Source organism: Pygoscelis adeliae, unplaced genomic scaffold, assembly GCF_000699105.1.
Source record: "Pygoscelis adeliae isolate BGI_AS28 unplaced genomic scaffold, ASM69910v1 Scaffold105, whole genome shotgun sequence".
In the NCBI taxonomy this organism is placed as follows: domain Eukaryota; kingdom Metazoa; phylum Chordata; class Aves; order Sphenisciformes; family Spheniscidae; genus Pygoscelis; species Pygoscelis adeliae.
Window position 1 is genome coordinate 2,264,387 of NW_008824807.1, and position 20,373 is coordinate 2,284,759.

The 20,373-nt window shown below is 41.2% G+C and overlaps 1 protein-coding gene across 1 annotated transcript in view; it reads right to left on the reverse strand.

Annotated features, from left to right (window-relative positions):
• The window catches only part of RGS17 (regulator of G-protein signaling 17), a 29,471-nt gene extending 21,748 nt beyond the window's left edge, over positions 1 to 7,723 (reverse strand). Inside the window, exon 1 of the mRNA XM_009324150.1 lies at positions 7,585 to 7,723. Within this exon, the coding sequence (XP_009322425.1) occupies positions 7,585 to 7,703 (119 nt within the window). The 5' untranslated portion in view covers positions 7,704 to 7,723. The remainder of the gene's footprint in view (positions 1 to 7,584) is intronic.
• Between the last annotated feature and the right edge of the window lie 12,650 nt (positions 7,724 to 20,373).

A 20,373-nucleotide genomic window follows, 5' to 3' on the forward strand; every position in this document is an offset into this window, starting at 1 on the left:
GTGATTACCCCTTTGCAGACACTTGCCAAAATAAATGCAGTGTGTAGCTTACAGCTTTCTCCTAGAGAACTGCATGATTTTGATTTGCGTTGCATGCCCCACAAAGCAATGACCTGCACCAAAGCCACCTGTGCATGGCAAGTGACCTGTGGAAACCGGCTGCTGCTGTGGGAGCTGGTGGCTCACAGTTCCTGCCTCGGCTCCCAGGCTGCGCAAAACCCTGTGCTTCCACAGGGCTTTGGAGGTAGGTGGCAGGGGGCTGAGAAGAAGAAAGGAGGATGATAAAAGGTGGTGGATGAGCTTGGAAATAGGGATTTCTGGGCTGGTTTTTGACGAGGGGAGATGCGATGTATTTGATTAATTTAGAACAGGGCTCCACAGTGACCAAGGCAGGCTCTCATGAGATTTAGCAGGTTAACGTTAAGCTTCCTTTAGTTGTTTTTACATTAAATTTTGCTTTTTGTAAATTTTATTTCTATAATCCTTTTGGTTTGCTGGTAACATTTTGATTTCCTGCATCTTACTCTTTAGAAGCAGATGCAGGAAAAATTATGGAGAAGTAGTTTGCTGCAGTTGGTACACCTGAGACCTCATCTAGCATACCTTTGCACCTTGTGGCATCATTTATGTAGAAGCAATGTGCTCCCTTCTTTCAAACAGTAGCGTTTCACATCTGCTTCACAGGGAGGTGCAGGAAGTGGTCAAAGCTGCCTTTACTCGCCACCTCTGGAGCTCTGGGATAAGCTGTGTATTGAGTCCCATCTGAGGTATATTTGCTTTCTGGCTCAAGGAGAGAGCGGACTTCCAGAAATTATTAGGCTAACACTGATAATCTGGCCCAGTGTCACAGAAGAGCGCAAGCCCAGAGGTTGGCAAGTCAGGCTGTGATGCCCTGGGAGAGTTGTGTAAACAAGTATGCACAGAGCCACCTGTCCCCAGCCTGCCCTGAGGACCTAAACATCCAGAAAACTCCAGCAAAATCACTTGCCGTGTCTGAACTATAAAGCAGAGGGAGCCTATTAAATATCATACCCATTATGAAGACATGCTTCTCCCCTCTGATTTTTTTAACTTTAGAGATCATCCCTTTCTTTTGCTTTAAAGGGCAAAGAAATGCTTTACTTGGGTATTATTTAATACGTACTGTTAACATAACTTACAAAAGTATGAAAAAAATAATTGACAAGCTATTTATTTTTATAGTGTCTTCTGCTTGTTTTTCCAAATGCTGAGAATTTAAATTTCTTATTTTAAGTAGCTCAGGGAACCTTGAGAGGCCCGTTTCTGAGGACTAAATATCTAAATCCTTACCCCACACTCACCCCATGGTGCATTCCAGTGACAACAGGAATGTCTGCCGGGCAGCTTTCTCTCACGGCCTCAGCACTGAGGATATGTGGACTTAAAGACAAGGTGATTTAAGACTGATTTGCTAGAATATCACATTCGGTAGCTTGCGTGACGGGTCATATAATGGATTTTATCCAGCTTTAAATTCTACCTGTCAGAAGAACTGGTGCTTCTTTCCTAAGAAAGCACCAGTGCTGCCCATTGCACTGTGATGATACAGATGATACTGTCCCATAGATGCATAAAGCACCAGTTCCCGTGCTAGCTAAGCCTACTATCGCTTAGAAGAAATTATTCTCCAGGAAAGAGAGGGAATGTTTTCATCTTTGACCTCTGCAACGACAAACGATAAAAACGTAAGGAAGTCCTGTGATGTTTTAAAGTATGAAAAGGCTCAGAATGCAACATCTTTTCCCATTAAATATTTTTTAAAATATCACCTTCTATTTCAGTAACATAGAGTACTGTAGCCTGCACTTCTATATTCTGCACTAGAGTACAATAATTCCTGATGCACTTTTCCATATTTGCTTTTCTCAGGTGTGATGTTTTGAAAAGGTAAAATGCAGAGAATTGAGTACATCTGTTTCAGATGTGTTGTCCTATGTGTCCAGGGAGGAAAAGAAGAATTACAAAATCAGGTTTATAAAAAAAATAAAAATGAAAGCCAAAGATATTTTTCAAAATGAGTGCTTTTGTTTCAAAGATAAAGAATTTCTTTTCTTGCTGAAAGCTTTAACAAAATCCTGGAGCCTCGGTGACTCTTTTTGTACCAGCCCACCTCTAGTCTACTCCCAGTATACAAGTTCTGCTGCAGACAGGCATGGGAAGCAGAATATGGATTTTGTTTTCCACATATTTCAGAACACATGGCTGTAATTCATTGCATTAAACTGTTTTTTGTTTCCATCCTTTCTTTGCTTCCCTCTCCTCCAAACTTTCTACCATAGTTAAATAAGATAAAGCAGCCATGACTATGACCCCCCAGGAATATCTTATGTAGAGTCATGCAAAGCGTAGACAAGATTTTTTGATGGTAAACTAACAGTGAATATGCTAGAAAAAAATTATTCATCTCAAAGCACTAGAGGGGTGGGAAGTGCAAAAAAAATTGGTTTTGTTTGTTTTTTTTCATTTAGAGTACAATGCACACTATCTGTTTGTTAGGAGGAGGAAAACATTGAACCCCACAGAGAAAAAATATTAATATAATTTAAAATTGTCCTTAGAACTGTATCTGTCATCTCATATTCATGGCACAAGTGACAGAAATATCTTCTTGTAGGCCCAAGTCAACTGCTAAACCCATGCAAGGAAAATGTTCCCTTCAATAAAGAAAAATATTTGTGTAACAAGGTCATCAGGAAGAAGTTTCAGATGTAACTCACAGCAGTCATAGGCAAGTTATAAAAACTGGCGGAGAAAGGTTTCTTGCCAAGAGCAACTCTTGTTTACTGCCAAGCTGGCAAACACCCTATCTTCCTTAGCATCTTTTGGGTGTGGGAAACTAGTTATGGAAAGGTCACAAGAAATCAAATGGCAGGCATAGCTTTTGTACAGGGCACAGCTCGGAGCTGCTGGACATGAGTCCCTTTCCCTCTTCCACAAGAGTCTTCAGCAGTTGTTTTAATGGTTCCTTTTAAAGTAAAGGCCTTCCAGCTTGCACGTTTGAATCGAGCTACAGAACCAAGTGAAGCTGTGTGATCATCTTCACTTATCCCCTGGAAGCCTTTTCATGTCCGCCAGACTCCCATACTGCTAAGGTCTCTGGCAGGGCAGACGTTAGATGCCTTCTGAGCCTTCTGTGTGCGGTAAAAGGAGAGGGATTATCAGGTGTCAAAGTGTCCCACAGCTTTAAAATTCACTGAGCACCTTGTGAAAGGAAGAGAGGATAAAAAGATATGACTCCTGCTCTGGGTAGGAGACAAAAGAGGAAGCAAAATAAAATTGGCAGAATAGCCAACCTGCCTGTGCTAGCACCTTGAGAGTTTTTTTGAAGAATGTGATTTACAAGTGTTTGCAAGAGAATGACTGGCTTCACGTCCGCTCAGGAAGCTGGAGTAATGGATTGCTAAATAGGGTCGGGGAGGTGAGATAGCAGGCTTCTACCCTTACCTCGCCAAGCTGAGCTCAAAACTGTAAAGCCATAGCACTAAATATTAAATGTGCAGCTCTCTGGAGAAAGTGTAATTGAGGAAATTATAGACTGTCATGTTAGGAGGCTTACTGCAAATTTTGCAACTCTCCGGCTACCGGAGTCATTGAAATTACACCTAGTAAGGAAGCTTTTCTTCTGTCCTCTATGGGAATGGTGTTTTGTGGAAACTTAAGACACAGGGTGAGATTCAGTCCAGCACCTTAGGTACCTGACTGGTACTTATCTGTTAGATGCTTTAGTGAGGCTGTCTTCCTGAAGTAAGTGCCTAAGGTCTGTATCTGGTCAGTGGAGAGAGGAAGGTCCTATAGAAAACCTCCAGAGGGATATATCATCTGCCTCTGCGGTAAGTGGACAAGCTTTTCCTGTTGGGAACTTCAGAAGCACTTTATTTTCTCCGCTGAGGAAGACTGTTCCTTCACTACTGATTCTCAGGCACCAGTTCAGGGCTTAAGCTAGTTGGGCAACATCCTGACCATACCTATTACAATAAAATGGCCAATTTAAGGACCCTGTTTATCTCCATCTTTTCCCATCTGAGCAAACCTTGGTAATCAAGGTTTCTGATTACCTGCTTTGTCCTTGTAAACTGAGGAATTCACTGTCCTGGCAATTATCAGTGCAAATACATGTACCAGGTCTGGCTGGCATGGAGTTAATTTTCTTCATAGCAGCCCATATGGTGCTGTGTTTTGGATTTGTGACCAAAACAGTGTTGATAACACATCAATATTTTAGCTGTTGCTGAACAGTGCTTGCACAGTGTCAAGGATTTCTCTGTTTCTCACACTGCCCTGTCAGTGAGCAGGATGGGGGTGCACAAGAAGTTGGGAGGGGACAGAGCTGGGACAGCTGACCCCAGCTGACCAGAGGGATAGTCCACACCATATGACATCGTGCTCAGCAATAAAAGCTGGGGATGAAGGAGGAAGGAGAGAGGTTCAGAGTTGTAGCATCTGTCTTCCCAAGTAACTGTTAGGCGCGATGGAGCCCTGTTTTCCTGGAGATGGCTGAACACCTGCCTGCTGATGGGAAGGAGTGAATGAACTCCTTGTTTTGCTTTACCTTTGTGCACACAGCTTTGCTTTACCTATTAAACTGTCTTTATCTCAACCCACGAGTTTTGTCACTTTCACCCTTCTGATTCTATTCCCCATCCCACCGGGCAGGAGTGAGCAAGCGGCTCACAATGGTGTATGTATTTGCCTATGCTGTTATGCAAACAGAAGACTTAATGCCTATTCTGATTTTAACACAGCGTGGAACAGAAGAAAACAAACATCACATGATTCACAAAAGATATTTTTAGAATTCTAATGATTTGTTTGGATATATGAGCTATTGAATTAACTCTTCAAACAGATAAAAGTGAAAGCTTCTTACTAAAAGCTGCACATACCACACCTGACCATTTCTATGAATGGTGAGGGAGTTGAGGCACTGAGAGGTTACGGATATAAGAGCTGTCCTCAGTCACACAGGCTGGTGGAAAAACAGAAGAAAAGTCTCCTAATCTTGATATTGACAGTTAAAGCACTGTCATCACCATTAATGAATCCAGCAATATTTCCAGACACGTATCTCCCGAGAACGTCACATTACTCAAATACAAAGACCTGTGGAACTAGGGAAAGCATGCAATTACATTAGGTCCAGAGAACCTGTTACAATTATCGATCAGGCTTTCCTATTACAGAGAACTACCCTAGAGAATTACCTACCTAGAATCCCATATATAATGAGTGACTAGTAAAGTTTGTTACGTTTTGGGGTTTTTTTCATTATTTTTGTAGTTTTTTGGGGTACACAACTGAGGCAAGAACAGTAATCCATACTCTACCTGGACAGTTCAAATTTACCAAACAAATTTGGCACCAGAACCAATTACTTTATTTTAACCAGGATTCTGAAACATTTCATATTCCCTTTTTCAAAGTTTTGTCCCATCTCTCCTCTAATGGAATTGTTTCCACTACGGAATCACAGAAGGTAGAGCTGGAAAAGACTTATTACGTCTTTTGTTCTACCTTTTTGATTTTAGAAAACGCAAGTGATGGCACCATCCCCTTTGACCCATTCTTTTACTTAATCCTGAAAACTAGCTTAAATTAGCAGGATTTCTCTATGCTCAGTCTAATCTACTTTACCAAAAAAACCCCTCAACCCACAAAAACCCCCGAAAGACAGGATATTAACAGCAAAAACAATTACAAAAACTCTCAGGGAGTTGTTAAAAAGCAAGCAGAGTTCTAGGAATTAATAATAAAAAATCAAGAGCAAACACAAAACATGGTGCACTTATGTCTTGACTACTGCAACAGATATAGTCACACATCTCAGACAGGAGATAGAATAGGAAAGGTACATAGAGAGACAGAAGGTAGGTGGATAGGTAGAAGAGAGGTAAGGATAAACCATGGTCTGGGTCAGTTTCTGTATCACAGAGATTAAAATAGAGAAGACTATGGAAGAAAAGACAGCTGAAGTGGGATATGAGAGAGCTCTATAAAATCTTGATCATCCTGGGAACAATTCATTGTTCTTCACAATCATAAGAACAAGGAGGCATCAAATGAAATTAACATCTAGTAGGTTAAAACAAATAAAAGGGAATAATAGTTCACAGCATGCACAGGTCCATTGTAGAATTTATCGCTACGGGAAACTCTGGATGCCAAAAGTTTAGATGAGTTCAGGAAGTCGCTTCAGATAATGGTTTGACAAATTAATGAAAGAAAATTCCGTCAAGGACTACAAAACACATAGAAATAACCTCTGGGCCAGTAAGTCGCTAAGTTGCAGATTGCCAGAAGTTGTGAGGAGTTTTGCTGTGGGTAGGTTGAGGAGGTGCATGTCCACTTGTTTTATCCTTTCCTTGTGGCATCCACTACAGGTCACTTCCTGAACAGGATACTGAGCTAAACGAACCTCTGGTCTGTAACAGTATAGCTAATCTTACATTGTGCCCTTGTCACAAAGCAGAGATAACAGTGGCAAAACATCCTCCCTTTGCTTCCCATTTAATACGCTTCCACCTCTTTCCTGTGTGGATTGAACACATTGCAAAGTAACTTTGTAAAAGCATGAGCTCTTGCTCATCCTTGATACCCTCTGCCTCCAGGCGAAATTGGAAGTAACAGCCAAGTCAGGTCCACCCTGGTACTGCCTCCAGGATGTGGCATCTTGGAAAAAGCTGTCGCATTTCATGCCTGGTGCATATGTGCTGGTATGTATTTTTAAATATATTGGGGGCAAATAGCCTCAGATTTTAGATTGGGGCCAGGTGGCTGATTTGAGTGAAAATAACACAGATACACAGAGGAACGGTCACTCCCAAAAGACTGAACTGTGTACGTAACAGGATGCACAGGCTCCGAACAGTACTGCATGTCAATTACTTCACATTTCAACACTAACTGTGTTCATGCAAATAAGAAGTAAAGACCTGATGCATCTCAAGACACTGAGAATTTAAAGCTATTTCTGAAACTGGCTTTAATTCTTTGACTTTCCAAGTGAACTCTTTGTTTAGGAAGAGACAAGCAGCCACAATTTTTGAGCCTTTTTTCCACTAAAATTACACGACACCGCTTAAAAGATAAAGTGGAATTTAAGGCTTGTGTTTTCAGATTTACAGAATATATATTATTCAACAACTAAGTAGTAAAACAGGTCACCATATATTCACATTTATGACCATCTCCCTTTTACCCTCCTGAATGCAGAGAACTGCAATATCAAAAGTACAAGCAGAAAAAAAGTTTTTGAATGCAAATTATAAAATGTTCAGTATCAAGTCTCTCACTCACACATACTAGTTTTACAACTGAAATTTCCTCATTTAGTTATGGTTTAAGTAGGGTAAATATAGCTTGAATTTACTATTCTCTCCTCTTCCCCCTCACAAGATGTCGAACCAAATCAGGGAATTGTTTAATCAAATTTTTAAGTGAAAAGTTAAATTTTGCCTCTTGGCAGCAATCCTCTCCCAGAAGTTTGCATGTTCCCAGTGCTTGGCACTTTCCATTCTCATCGTTTACCTGTGGTGGATGTAGAACCAAATATACTACAGGACATACCATGAACAGCTGCAGCAACAGCACCAACAAAAGCAACATGTGTTGTTGGGCCTTTGGTTTCCAGGTGCTTGAGACACAGCTGATGTTCCTTCATTTTGTGGCTGCTGCCTCTTTCTCATTTCAGCTACTTCAGTGCCCAAGTGGCTATAAGAACACAGACATAAAAGATGTACAGAATTACTACAGACCGTCATAAAGTACATTCACATTTCTATAGCAATCTCTGATTCTACTGATTCTCACAGCTCATGGCAACAAAAGCACGTGGCCATCAACTGTGCTGGCCAAGTAATAGCCCTATTGTGTTAAAAGCAGTTTCCAGAAGACCACATTTTAGTGACACGCTTACGCTACCGTGCCATTGAATCACGTCTATTCTTATTGCTTTGGCCGGACTAAAAGGACGGTTTATTACCCTTTTGAACAGCAAGCTACACAGCTTGTGTAGCACTTGGTAGAGACCGAGTTGTTCCTTACCATATGACTATCACAGCTCTTTCCATTGTACTAAAAATACAGCGGGATGGTTATTCACTTTAAACGTGAGCTGGAAACTGACTTTTTTACTTTTTGACTTCTCTGGTCAATGCTGGACCAATGAAATTGATATAAGTGATATATCACGGGCACCAATAGCTGTCTGTTAAGAGCCAAGGTTATTATAAGTGTCATAACTGGGAGGTTTGCTACTTAAGATTTATTATCTGTAAATAAAATGAATAATAAATACGTATTTCCAAAATACTTTTCCAACTTTGGGACTATTTTCTGGTCACAGAAGATTTTCTCTTGCTCATTGCCAGCCTTTCCTAGGTTTTATTAGGCCAAGATATTTTTCTTTCCAGTGACTTGCAATATGCAGCTGGAAGTAATATTCCGTGCATTTCAAAAGAAGTTAAAACATTTATTGCTAAGCTATGTTATTTAGGAAGGTTTAGATGTCAGGATCCTTCTAATGCTTCACATCTTCTTTGTACAATAACTATAAGTTTCCCAGAGTAATGGCTATTACAAGCATATGTAAATTAGAATAAATTTAGTACTTTTGCCTTTGAAAAAGTACAAAAAGATTACTGTGGGGAGGAGCCCAGTTTAAAACAGAAGCGGGTAGAAGATGGCCTTGTGTGAGCAGCATGTGTTGTGCTCGACACCCCCAGGGCATCCTGCTGCAGCCAGGAGTGCAGGGGAAAGGCAGGCTCTGGTTGATTTGCCACCTGGATACATCATGCACAGCCAACCGAGAGATGTGCTGCTCCGTCTACCTGCATTCAAGCAGCAGCTGTGAGAGTTTGCATTTACATGGCTGCTAAAACTCCTGAAGTTCTTCTTCTGTAATAGTGTCCTTATAGACAGTTTACACACAACAACATGTAGGAAGGATATTAAGCTTCAGAACTCGAACTCAGGCTGCAAAACTCAAGGTTGGTGATTACTTCAGCTTCTTGCATAGCTAACTTTTCCATGTACGCTGTCACTGAATAGAATCAAGTAATTTCTGAAGTGTTTGGTCAAATTAAACAATGCAGAACGATTTAACTACCTGTGGTGAGGGCACCTGCTTATGCCATTGATATTACTTCTTATGGTTTATAGTTGCTGAACTCTTGAGGATTAAAACGGCATATTAAAAAAACCCCACACCTCTTTTTTATCAAATGTAAACATGTGTTGTTAACAAGGAATACTTTGACATAATTGAAAAAATGCCCATATTTTTACGATAGATAGGAAGGAAAGGAAAAGCGTTGCAGCATGATACACAACTCAGACAGTGAGTGACAGTATGGAGTCACTTTCTGCAAATTACAGTGCTGAACTTCTGCTGACTGCGCATGATGCGGTTAAATTATTTCATAGATAGCTGTGTCATGCTGTGAATGGTACTTGCTTCAGCAAGTGCAATGACTATGGTGAAAGAAATTAAAGCCAGATACTGTCACAGGGAATGTTTGCTTCTTGTAAGATAGAGATTCTAGAAACATTTGTACAAAATCACAAATTTTTTTCATTTCAGAAACCAGTGAAATTACCCATACTTAGGTATTTGTAGGACTGTAATCTTGGAATGAAAACATCCCACGCATTCCACCTCTGTACCTAAAATTATGCATTTCTTACAGAATTTTAGCTATATATAAAAAATGTACTTTGGCTAGAACCTGTTGCACTATAAATACAAGGGGGCAGGATGGAGGTGATCCATTCAGACATGATGATGACAGTTGGTGACTTTGCTATACTTTCACAATAATTTTAACACAGCACAAGCTGCCGTGCCACTGAAATAAATGTCTCTCTCCCTTTTCTCCTGCACAGCTCACAGTCACTCATTCCCTCACCTGAGCTGTCCCCTTGTCCGTGCTGGCAGCAGCATTTGTGCAGGTACTTGGCGAATTGGATAAAAGAGTAGGCATGATTTAAAATTAATCCAGAGGGGAAAGAAAAAGATAAAATTACTTTTAATTTGGTTCAAGTCCCAGTCTCGTTCACCTTGGGAAGATGTGAGCACTTGGGCCAGAGCAAGGGAGGAAACAGAACAGTACTGTGCGAACATCAGGCAGGCGAGGGGAGCGTGGGTACCATTTCCTTCAGTCCCTGCTCGTGCTGGCAGGAACTGATGGTGAAACGGATGGGAGTTGCTCAGCTGCAGAAGGGTAAAATCTGCGACTGTAATTCCCAACACACAGCACATGGCATGTCCGGGGGGCAGAGTCAGAAGTGTGGTTTCATAGGAATTGTCCACATCCTCAGCCCTGCCCAGCAACTTCTGCCACTGAAAATGCTCCAGCAGTCCCCTCTCGGTATGGACTGCCATGGCCAACTGTTTCGGAGGTTTGCAAGTCTGGCAGTACATGGTAGCAACAGGAGTCGTGAGGAAACATGGGTCTTCATTGTAGAGCATTTCAGGAGGCATGGTTTCCTCCAAGGCTGCTCAGCGCCCACAGGCTAGCCAGTCCCAAGAGTGGGACTGCTTGCTTTGCTATGGTCTTACTCTGCTCCGGAGTATGGGGAGGAACATGACCCATCCCTTTCCTGACCGTGCATTATCTGGAGGAGGAAGAGGGCAGTCCTCGATTACAGGTACAGTTACATTTACCTATTTAGGCTGTATCTGAAAGAAGAAGAAAAAAAGAAACCACCACACACACCCCCCAAAAACCTGTGTACTTACATCCAGGGATAGTTTGCATTCTAACCCTAATGGAGTATGTTTGGCTGCTTGAGGCTAAAGCATTAATTGTGATGCTAGGAGAGTGCTGCAAGGGGTTATATTTTGAAATGGGTTGGTAACATGGATACTGTGCAGTGGGACTATCCTTAGCTTCCAGCTATAATGGGCAAAGATCTTAGTGGAGCAGTGGGACAGAGTTGTATTTAATCCATTTCAGATTCTGTCCTTTCCACAGCTGATGTTGGTGTTCACTCTGAACCTTGCTGTATCTGACTATGCAAACTGTTATTTAGCTTGGTGTGACTGGCATGCTGATCAATAAAAGTGCAAGGCTGAAAATCCAAGCAATGAGACAGTGTTCTCAGTGAATGCATGAATGATGTTCACTCATCTGGCTTAGCCACTGGCTGAAGTCAAAGTTATTAGCCCTTTTCTTTTGCAAGTGTTACATACTCTTGGAGAGCTTCTAAGCCGAAGTCTGTAAGAAATATGAAAAATCCACCCCGTGATGCAAAACAATAATATGTTTACTGAGGATGAAATAGGATGGGTGGAAACTTTAGTTTCATGCTTATTTTGGTTGGATTTCATGTTTCATGTTGTATTTGCAAATACCAGATGTCATCTACGCAAACCCATAATTGATTCCATTAGATTATTTAGGATGCAGAAGCAGGAATATCTTAATTCTTGGCTATATTTAGAGACTGACTGTAGACAGAGGGTTTATATTTGGTGCCTTGGTCCAAGGCATGAAGAAGAAATTTAGAATCTTTAATTCAGCAAGTCAGTCTGATGAGATAAATTATTTTTCTGTAATTAAGTGTGAAAGTTAGTACATAACTGTGAAGGAGTAGAATATTGTGAACTGATATTGAGCAGACCTTCTAGGATAGCGATACGAATTGCACACACTGTCTCCAAGATCTCAGTTTGCCTTTTAGCTTTTCCAACATTTTCATTCTTCCTGAGACCCTCTAGCTTGGCAAAAATAGGGGGTAGTGAAGGTGGGCCTTTGTCCAATAGAAATAATATTTCTCCTCGGTACTCTGTATGATCTCTTAGACCATCACAACACAGGTATAAGCTTCTTCTGCCAGTTTTGTGTCTGGTTCTTTGCTTCCATTTGGTGGCTTGGTTTACTAACACTGTTATGATTTCCATTTGTCCTGATAGGAAATAGGAATAGTATTCTATTTTGCTTGACTGACTCATTCTGTTGGGAGTGAGGTATTATGGCCCTCTGAGCAATCCCATAATCATGAAGGATTTCATTTTGCAGAACATCTGCTGTCCCTACTCTGCAGCTGAGGAAAGGAACCCAAGGGTACAGCAACTGTTTATTACAAGTCACAAGACAGGTAGTTCATATAAGCTGCAGAGCAAGAAGGTCTGTACAACCCTGTGTGTATCTTCAATCTTGCAGTGCTAGAGGAATATGAAAACTAAAAAACCCTTAGAAATTTGGAGTAAGGCCTCCCGTCAGTTGTGGAACCAATGACACAGGGATCTATTTCTATGTTTAGACAGTGTAATCACCGCTTATTCCACTGGGTACTCAGGGGTAATTATTACAGAAATCCCCTTGTGCACAGAGCAGTATCTTGGGAAGAGAGCTCAAAAAGCTCTCTCTCTGATGGAAGAATCATTTGGTTTATTACATTTATACCTGGGAAGCCCTACTGAATACTGACTACAGTAATTTCAAATTCCACAGAGTGTCTCTAGAAGATGAAAAGAAGGTAATTTCTGAGCAGTTGCACCTCCCTGACTCTCCACCTCCTGCAGGACTTGTGCTAAAGTTTTAGAGTGTTTTCCCCAGAAATTCCCAAGGTGTTGGACATGGCATAAAACACAGGCTGCATAATTTCAGTCATTTCAGTGGCTCTATTGATGTCTATCCTCTGATGAAGCAAGAGCAACCTTTTTTTTTTTCCTCCTTTATTTTTTTCCCGGCCTCAAAAGCCTGTCATTACTGCCCCGCAAATTATCTGAACTTTGGCACTGTCCCATCCAGCCCCCTCTGCTCATTTTGGAGCCTCCCCCTGCACATGATCTTCCTGCAAGCATTTCTGTTCCCCTCTCAGGATCGGGAGGACATTCCCTGGAGAAGCTCATGCGCTAGGAAGTCATAGAAATATCTTGAAACTCCATTAGGGATTGAGAAATTTTTCTCGTATCTTCTGGAGCCATTCCCTAATGGCTGTTTTGAAAGAGAGATATCATATAAGGGTGTGGATAAACACACACCATCATTTTATACAGCAGGCAAGTGGCATTGTGTCTTTTATTGCAGGTAGGACACATAACGGCTTAGCTTTCAGGACAGAATTGGAGCAGAATCAGCTAGAGCAATCTGCCTTTTTGCAAACTTCTGCAATAGGCAAGAAAGATCACCTTGCATCAGAAAGGAGCAGTCAATGACTTAAGGATATCGAGGGTAATTTACTCTGCAGGCAAGAAACTTAGCCCTTAAAATACTTTCTTTTTTGGGTGATCTATCACATCAGCTCTTTTGCATTGCTTTGCTTCCTTTAACTTTGCCAATAAAGGACCAAAACCTCAACTGTGTAGCTTACATAAATTCAGTCCTTATACCAGTTTATACCAGCCCCAGATGTGGCTCTATTGATCTCTTAACCATACTTCATGTTTTCACTGTCTTAACTGGTGTTCACTTGGTACATGGATTCCTAACAAGAATTGGTTTTAAGTTTAGGGATGCTGAAAGCCTTCAAGCCCTAAGCATTAAAGCAAACACTGCCCTTATGACCTCATTCAGGATTCACTGTAAGAAATAAATGTACACTGAGGAAGGCTTTGTATACTGTGGATTCAAGACTTCCAACTATCATTTTAGATTTTCCACATATTTGGAAATCTCAACATTTGTAAGAACAGACTTACATTAACAATTCCATGATTTTTTTAACTGGTTGCTTGGGGACAATTAGAGTGATCTTTACAGGATTTTGATTGGTTGCTTGGGTTTTAGTTTCCTAAAACAGTCAGTGGGAGAAGTGACAGAGATAGCCCTGAAGTACTATTTTTTTCAGAGGAATTAGGTGCCTTATTGATTTTTTAATATCTAAGACATCTTTTTAACTCCAAACACTAAGCAAAAACCCTCAGAGAATGCCATAATATGTTACTTCTAATGATCTGTAATATGCTATCTGTTTTAAAGCCATAGTTTTTTTAAGGACAGACTTACTAGCGTACCAGAACAATGCAACACAGCTTGGATGCACCTGCCAGTTAAATAATCTCACAGACGCATGTAAGAGCACAGCACGTGCTGCTCTTGCAATGCAAGGACATCCCTAACACAACACCAATCTTTTCTTTGTGCTGTCTTCATTCATCTAGAGGAGTGTCTTAAGGGTACCACAAACTAAATTAAGACAGACCAAGAGATTTTATCAGATGTCTGTGAGCTATAAAGATTTCCATACACCCCTGGCAATGCTGAGTGAGTAGTGAAATCAAGACAGCAGAGCCATGGGCACCCTTTTAGGTGCTGCTGACCACTTATACAGTCTTCATAGAGCAATGGCATTCATACTAGTCACTCTGCCCAAGAGAAACCTTGACACGGGTACATTCTCTCTTTTGCCACTGAGTCCTGAAAGCCATTCAGTATTTCACAAATAAATTCAGGTAAAGTAATAGAGAAGAATAAGTCTATCAGAAGAAGAAGTGTAACTGAGTTATCTTGGGCTCCATTTACTTATTTCAATGTATCTGTAGTCTATTACAGAACAATTAGAAGCTATTGGCAACAATGGAACCTTAATTGCACCTTAATTGATTTAAATATAGCCTACATGGAAAATTTCAATTAACTGCAGCGGTATGGAAAGTTTGAAATGTTTGCATTTTTAAGAATTTGTGTTTTGGAAGGAAAGATCAATGCAAAAGGCAATTTCTAAAAACTGTTCTGGTTAACAGTAGTCATGTCAGAATTTGAATTATAACTCCAAATTTTAACAGATTTGTTTTTCTGGGTTCTTCAAAAACTATATTTTGCACCACACCTAAGTTCTAAAAACTTGTGAAGAGTAAGAAGGTCTGAATCAAAACAGAAGTTGACCCATGTATTTGTAACTAGACCTTCATATTGCATACATACCCGAAGTTGATGTGCCATACCGGCCAGTGCACAGATTCTGTGTTCTATGTGCTGAGTTCAGCCAATAAATAGCATGCATGTATTACAGCTTTTAATTTTAAAGGCCTGGCTGCCTACATCGAGCTGTATGAACCATTGCTTTTAACTTTCATGGTCCCATACTGATGACCAAGGTGGCAGAACCACAGAGGGAATTTATTTCTCTTAAGTAGCCTGAAGTGCCCAAGACACACCACGGCCTCCATTCTGTCATTCTTCTATAAATGGCAGACCACCTTTTGGTAGTAACTTTTGAAATTGTAGGTTTTGAATACTTTCTGGTTATTGCACCCACTGAATTTTTCTTTTGGGGAACTGAAGACTTGAGTGTCTACAGCAAAACACCTTGCTCTTCTATTAGTTACTGCAACTCAGCAAAGAGTTTCAAGACATGTACACCTCTACCATACAGACATCTTTCTCCTGTCAGGTCTTCTGCCGTGGAGATGTTTGACTCTTTCTAAAGCCTTTCAGAGCAAGCCCTGAGAAGGTCATAAAGTGGACATTGTGTCCATTGATGGAATAGGAAGAAAAAGAAATTGTGTGGACCCTTGGCAGAAAGTGTTCAGACATTAAGCGTTTTATTAGGATAGAACACTGCTATGTGAATATTCATTTAAATTGAAACTGTGCAATTCGGCTGAACATTACAAAATCCTTGCCTTGTGTACAGTAATATTCTTTTTATGGCTTTGCCAGACAGCTTCTGTACTCATAAAGGATGTCTGAGATTTCTTTTTATTGTTTTATGGTGAACTTAGTATCCTGAGAAAGCTCTGCTTAAATCTCTGCATCATCAAGTAGATATGCATTTGTACTTCTGAATCAGACATTACTGCTCAGTAACAAAACATTAAGCCTGACAGTAATGCATTATTGAAAAGTTTGAGATGCCTGCATGTGGTTTTTAAGGACCTGTACTAAAATTATGATTAAGAGCACTCTGCAGTCTTCAGGAACATTTTATAAAAAGCAAAATGTAAAACTCATCAGGAAACCTTTTATCTTTTTTAAGCATATTGTTTTTATTTGTATGTGTTTGTGAAACATCTGAGAATCCCATTTTACACTACATCTATCTACCTATTTGTTGTGGCTAGCATGGCTGCAGCTGACTTAGACACATGAAGCCACTACACTTCAGAAAGCTGAAAAGATACTTTCCTCACAGGGGGGAAATACAAATCTTGCCATATTGCTGGAAAATTAAAGAAGTGTTTGTTAAAGTCCATGACATTCCCATAAAGAAGACACCAAGAAGACTCTTGAGAACACAGACAGGTTTACTGCATGCATTAGCACTGTAATTTCTAAATAAGTTTCCCTGTGCTCAAAGCCATTTCTCTGTGTAAAAAGCCAGATATCATTTGGGGGTTACGTGAACTGCACAGATTCTGTACAAATTTCAGCAGAAATTTAAGAAAAGTCATAGGGCCAGCACAAGAATTTGTAGCTAACATAGGGTAACAAGATCTGCAAGTGCAATTCAAGCATCAGACAAGCTTTAATGTTGGTGAACTGCTTTTTCTGCACATAAGACCATCCTGGCAAATTTTCATCTGCAGAAGTCATCATCAGCCACCCTCAAAAGTAAAAAAAAAAAAGTATAATAGACAAAATCAAGACATTAGTGTGGCAGGGAGAAGGTATTTGGGAGAGGGAGAGGAGCAGAAGGTGGCATGAGGTAGAAACAGGCTTAGGGTCTTTTTGGATGGCTTGGAATAGTGGGAGAAGGTTAATCCAAGCACTACATGCGGATAGGCTTGATCTAAAACCAAGCTGCTTCCAATAAGAAAGGCAGGGGCAGGGATTGTCCAGGTACCATGCTCTGCTCACATTACAGTATGTATGAACTTCATGACCGTAGAACTAAAGGAATATTTACCCTTGACAGATGGTGGTCAGACTGGGCACATACCCACTAGTAATGAATCTCCACTTCCCTCCCACAAGCTATGCTACTTCTGTCAAACTCGCAGCAAGCTCCTGGTATTTCTGCTCCTCTAGTCAGCGCTAATGCTTGCTGGTCTGAGGAAGGGAGAGGAGAGCAGTGTCTACCCTGTGCAAGGCACGGGCTCTTTCCCACCATGCCGGCATTTGGATTGATAGCAGTCAGTTTAAAGCCTTGACTCTCTCTAGTGCACTGTGCTGTTGGCAAGCTTCTTGCTTCCACCTTGCTATTCCTCTGCTCATTTACCTTGCTGCTATCTCCAGACAACACATCTATCTTATCACTTCTGACTTCTTCCTTAGCTGTTAACTGAGGGTTTTCAAGAGTTTCCCCAGGATTTGTATGTCAGCCTATGACACTTTCTACTACTACTCCACGGTTGCCTTTGGTTTCCTCTCCTCCACTCTCACCCCAAGTCTGCAGCTGCTTTAAGTGACCGGCAGTCCATGGCAGCTTGGGTTTTGGTTTCCTGCCTATGCTGTGGGTGGCCATCTGCTCACCTGCGTAACAGGTTCAGATTTGTGGCGCTTTTATTCCTTAGCATTCCTATAATGATGTCTGTGTCATGTCAAGCATTTATTTCTCTTTGTGTTTGACTCTAATAGGCAGGTCTTTACCTATCTGTTTGCGCAGGGTTATAATTAGCACCTGATAAGGTACAAGGGATGATTCAGCATGACATAGGAGGGATCCCTTTCCATCCATTCTTTATCCTCTGTCAATCTCTTGGTTATCTTTACTGCTGACAAGATCTTTCCACTGTTTCATGACTGTTGGTAGAGATAATTTGTGCTCACTGGTACCAGGACTGGTGCTATGCCATGGGAGCAGTAATATTGTTGTATATGGTAAGAGCATAAAGCATCGAGTTCTTTAAAAAGAACAAACTTGTAATCATAGTTTTGCCTAAGTATCTTCCAGATTGCCAACTCAGTTTTGGGATGTGGCCTAACAGTCATTCATATAATTAAAAGCAAACAGTTCTTGACTTCTTCTAGGTTTGTCTGCAATTTCCTTAGTATGTCTTTCTATTTAATTGATATGTTTTTATCAGGGCTATACAGATCATTAATTTTCACTTTAGGCAGATATATTAATTATTCCCTAGATGGTTCTGCTGCCATGAACATTTTAGACTGTAGCTTTAGAATGAAATCTACTATCCCCACCCAAATCTTTGCTACAAATTGTAATCAAATGTTCCCCAAGTTGTGTGTTTTTAAATTACGGAATCTTGAGCAATTTCCAAAATTACCACAGTTCTCATAAGTTCTCATGCCAGTCTTCTTGTCATGTAAGTCTGTTCCCTCTGTGCTCCTGGATGTTAGGTAAAAAAAACCAGTAAGACAAAATAAACATCTTCCTCTTTTTTTCTGTTACTCACTATCTACTGTTTCTGTGTTTCAGGCACTATTCTTGACATCGATGTCTTAGTGTCTTTCCATCTCCCCTTTCTCCTCCCCACATCATAACAAAGCTTTACCTTCATTTCCTCATCTCTTTTTACAGAAGCAGCTATTGTTCCCATGCTTGGAGAAGGTTTGTTGCCTGAAATCCCGCATTTCCACTGGTCTGACTCTTTCACCGTACTTGCTTGTTCTGCGTTAGGTGCTGCTTTGTCTACCTGTTAGTCACACGTCCCGTGCAGCGACTCTTGCTTTTCCATCTGCTGCTACCAAGCTTCCTGTCCTTCACGCTGTGTCACATGAGAGGGTTCCCCACTTATAAAATGAACGTGGCCCTTTTTCTTTAGTAGCAGAATGGTTTGTGGAGGTGCTGTAGTGAGCACTGTGGCCACATGCTTCCTCAAGGTTTCGTCACATCCCTGTAATTGGTGCTCTCCCCTCCCCAGGCTCCGTGTTCCTCACTGCTGGTTTTGAGACCTGGCTGGGGCTTCACCAGCGCGGAGAGAGGTGGGAGACACTGACCCCAGCCACAAACACAGGACAGTCACTGGGAAGAGCTATCAAGGGCTCTTTCATCCCTTTCTGCTATTCAGCAAGTTACCAGGAAAAACAGGCATGAAATAAAAAGGGCAGCTGACAACAGTGGCAAAATGGGAAGACAACAAACAAATATGGAAGACAGAAGACATGGATTTACCTGACTAAATCTTGGGTTAGAACCATTTTGGAGCAAGAAATTAGAGTGGGTGTCAGAGAGGTGACAAGCTTCAAAATTTTAATGGGAGGCTTTTTTGAGATATAGAAGAATAGACACACAGCTTTCAATTTCTGGGTGCCTTGAACTGTGTGTGTATATATATGTTAACAAAGTAAACATTTCAGCAACAACATTTATTTTGGTCAAAAATATAAAAATTCTACCTAGATCTCATGGAAAAGTCAAGGCACACCCCATGCCTAACACATCTTCGGGCAGTGGAAGCCACTGGTCTAGACCCTGAAGCTGTTTTCTTCTAAGATTCCCTGACAGCAGAAAAAAGCATCAGAGAGTTTTTAAAAATGATGACACTATGCTCTTCGAGCTTTGATTTGCATTCACCTGCAACAACCCAGTGCAGTGGTACAGGATGCACTCAGACGATAGCAGAGTGACAGACTTTCATGGGACCATCTGCCTCTTCCTGATCTGCACCAGTGTCTTAGCTCAGCTCCCTTTCCATGGCCTCTTTTCCTTCCCACTCCCGAGGTCACTGGCTTTCCCTGGCCGAGATCTCTGTCAGCTCTGCTGTGAAACCGATAACCTGCAGAGCAATAGGGCAGGCAGCTGTGTGTCTAATGCTGCTGCAGCAAGACTCACTACGACTCGTCTGTCAAAGCCACTAGGCAGCACAGGAAATAAAAGGGGACTTGTGCAGAAAAAGAAAACCGGACTTCCAGGTTAAATCCCCTTGCCATCACAAGAGCTTTCCAGAACTTACTTACCCACTGTCTTTTCAGTGAGAGAAAGCAGGCTTTCTTTCCTTTCCCTTGTCCTTGTTTTATCCCTTCCCTTGCTGGAAGGATTCCCATGTAGAAAGCTGCAGCCTCCTTTGTGTACCTCATCACTTGAGCATCTACCACAGCTGCCTGAATCCCCAGTAGCGTCTTGTTTGTTAGCTTGCCTGGAAGAACGTGTTTCTCCAGAGCTGCTCACAGGTCACTTTCTGACTACCACAAATTTATGTGGCTGTTGGTACTTTATAACATCACGTAGTGGACACTTGTAGCACAGTACCTACTGTTTAGGGGAGGAGACACTTGTACCTCTCTCCCCTAAACACAGAGGTATGATTGCAAGTGTGCAGAAAAAGAAAGCCATAAATGTCTAAATTATACAGAAAACACCTAACAGTCAAAATGGTATCTCTAAGCTCATAGAGATTCCCAAAATACCACGCTGAGGCAGAGGGCTTGAGATGTTTTGAAACTAGTGTGAGGAGTACCTAAAGCTAGTTAGCATGCTGTGTGTCAGAAGGGAGGTATGGAGGTTCAGAGAAAGAAAACAAAACCAATTATGATTTCTTCTCCTCTCCTTTCTCCTCCCATGGTC